General features: G+C 49.2%; 1 protein-coding gene across 1 annotated transcript; it reads right to left on the bottom strand.

Annotated features, from left to right (window-relative positions):
• Positions 1 to 341: 341 nt before the first annotated feature.
• On the bottom strand, positions 342 to 2479 carry LOC141099333 (uncharacterized). Its single transcript, XM_073587584.1, has 2 exons — positions 2036 to 2479; positions 342 to 1925 (listed from the first exon to the last, which is right to left on the bottom strand). The coding sequence occupies exon 2, from the start codon at positions 1688 to 1690 to the stop codon at positions 518 to 520; it is 1173 nt and encodes a 390-aa protein (XP_073443685.1). The 5' UTR covers positions 1691 to 1925; positions 2036 to 2479; the 3' UTR covers positions 342 to 517.
• Positions 2480 to 2681: the final 202 nt, after the last annotated feature.

Genomic DNA, 2681 nt, shown 5'->3' with positions numbered 1-2681 from the left:
ACAAGTTTCAACAGTTTTTTTTTCATGAAACCAGATTCTAGTTGGTGAAACTAGAGTTATTACACTAGGCCTTGTAATGACTATACTAGGCCGTGGTATTTCAAATATGAGTATAGTAGGCCTTGGGGCTAGTAGTATAGTAATATGTGAAATACCACGGCCTAGTATAGTCATACCAAGGCCTACTGTAATAACTCGATTTTTAACAACTAGCATCTTGTTTCACAAAAAACAAACTGGTGAAACTAGAAAGAAACTTATTTTTAAGACAAGTTTCAACAGTTTGTTTTTCATGAAACCAGATCCAAGTTGGTAAAACTCGAGTTATTACACTAGGCCTTGGTATGACTATACTAGTCCGTGTTATTTCACATATGACTATACTAGGCCTTGGGTTGGTTTTTAACATGTATTTACCCATCAGTGTGTGTGAGCGGCGCAAACAACATTAATGAAACTTAGTAATGGTGAACCACAAATGTAAATTTATTTTTTATCACAAAAATAAACCAAAAAATTATTTTTTCCGGCGTTTGGGGGCAGATGGTTTCAATTTGGGGGTGTGCAGGGAATATGCAACACTTGCAGTTGAAGACGGTGTTTGAGGGGAAGGGGCAACAAAACTTGTGGGGGAAGGTAGTCCAGTTAAGGGAATTAAACTAGGAACACTTGGAGGAGAGGAAATCTGTTCAGGTACATTAGTTGTAATGGCATGTCGCCGTAGGCTTGTGTGCCTGGACCGACTTTGGCCCAATGCCCGCCTTGATAGATTTCGCCTTGAACTAGGGGCAAATATTGAATGTAGGTCCCCCGTCTGCTGGTATGGCTGCTGCTGCTGCTGAGGTGGCGGCTGCTGCTGCTGAGGTGGCGGCTGCTGCTGAGGTGGCGGCTGCTGCTGAGGTGGCTGCTGCTGCTGAGGTGGTTGCTGCTGCTGAGGTGGTTGCTGCTGCTGCTGAGGTGGCTGCTGCTGCTGAGGTGGCTGCTGCTGCTGCTGAGGTGGCTGCTGCTGAGGTGGCTGCTGCTGCTGAGGTGGCTGCTGCTGCTGCTCTTCGTTGTCAGTGCTCGTCCTTGCAGGAGGACTGGTGGCGGCAGTGATGGTCCAGGTTTGCAGAGTGGTGGTGGCAGGGCTACTACATGTTGTTGTAGCGGCAGGGCTGTTCCATGTTTGCCTAGTGGTGGCTGAGCTCCACGCATGCATGGGAGTGGCGGTGGTGCTCCAGACAGGAGCAGCGCTTGCCATGGTGGTGTCGGTGAAGTGACCAGCTGCACTCAGACTTGTGGTGGTGTAACGGTGGGTGTCCTGGCTTTGAATAGAGGTGTCCGTGCAGTGGTATGCAGCACAAGTCGGTAGTGAGGTGAAGCGAGTCAATGGTGGCACAGGTGGAAAGGACACCACTGACTGCTGACCGTACCGATTATGCTGCATAGCCTGCAAGAAAGCATTGTTGCAGGCCTGCAGCACATTCAGCTGTTGATCAGGACTAAGGTGTTCCGCCATGCCCTTTTCAATCTTACTAAAAAAATGGTGTGCTGGTCTGTTGAGGTCGGCCTCCAGACGGTCAAGGCGCTGTTCTACAGAATTGAAGCGGTGTTCAAAGTGGTTAAAACCACGTTCCATGAGTGCAAAACCGCTTTCAACTCTGTCGGACAGTGACTTGAGGCTGGAATTAAATGTCTCGCTCAAATGCATAAACTCGGGCAAGACATTCCTGTCCAAGGCCCTCTGCCGCTGGCGGGTAGTGCCCGCATAACCAGTGGCAGAGACCTGGGACAGGGGAACACCTGATGGCCCAGCTTCCTGGTCACCAGCTGTGTGTGTGGTTGACCTGCAAGGTGCTTCCTGGCTGTCGGATGGCTGGGACGGGTCAGAGGACGTCCGAGGAAGGACCGCTCCAGGGCCAGGTTGCAGGGTGCTGCTCCAGGTGCTGTGGAAGAAAGGAAAATCATTACTACCATGCCTTTACAAGAAGCATCAGCTGTGGATTAGAAAAACACAGATTAATAAAAATAAAAACCCAAAATTTATAATACTTACGATCTCGTGGCAAGGACCGGTCTTAGGAACTGCAATGCGTGATAGTGACGGTATCTAGTTCTGGTCCTTGACGCAGATCCACTGCGAACCTGGCCCTCAGCACGAACATCACTGTTGAAGCGGTCCTTGATCGAACGCCAACGTGTTCGGACTTTGTCCACTGTTGATAAAAAAAAAACAGTGCCGTCAAGGACAACAGTCACTGCGGCACAATGTAGCAATACAATACTCAAAGCAGTCACTGTAGACCCCGATGACACTGTTGGGTTTCCTGCTAGAATACACCTAGCACGAAACCCAACAGTGCCGTCAAGGACAACAGTCACTGCGGCACAATGTAGCAATACAATACTCAAAGCAGTCACTGTAGACACCGATGACACTGTTGGGTTTCCTGCTAGAATACGCCTAGCACGAAACCCAACAGTGCCGTCAAGGACAACAGTCACTGCGGCACAATGTAGCAATACAATACTCAAAGCAGTCACTGTAGACCCCGATGACACTGTTGGGTTTCCTGCTAGAATACGCCTAGCACGAAACCCAACAGTGCCGTCAAGGACAACAGTCACTGCGGCACAATGTAGCAATACAATACTCAAAGCAGTCACTGTAGACCCCGATGACACTGTTGGGTTTCCTGCTA

Source organism: Dendrobates tinctorius, unplaced genomic scaffold (genome assembly GCF_039654945.1).
Source record: "Dendrobates tinctorius isolate UK_male_01 unplaced genomic scaffold, ASM3965494v1 ptg000099l, whole genome shotgun sequence".
NCBI classification, from domain to species: Eukaryota; Metazoa; Chordata; class Amphibia; order Anura; family Dendrobatidae; genus Dendrobates; species Dendrobates tinctorius.
This window is presented reverse-complemented; position numbering and strand designations above follow the sequence as displayed.

Excerpts from the sequence above, each read along its gene's own strand:
- LOC141099333 (XM_073587584.1), bottom strand. The coding sequence starts at position 1,690 with ATGCATTTGAGCGAGACATTTAATTCCAGCCTCAAGTCACTGTCCGAC.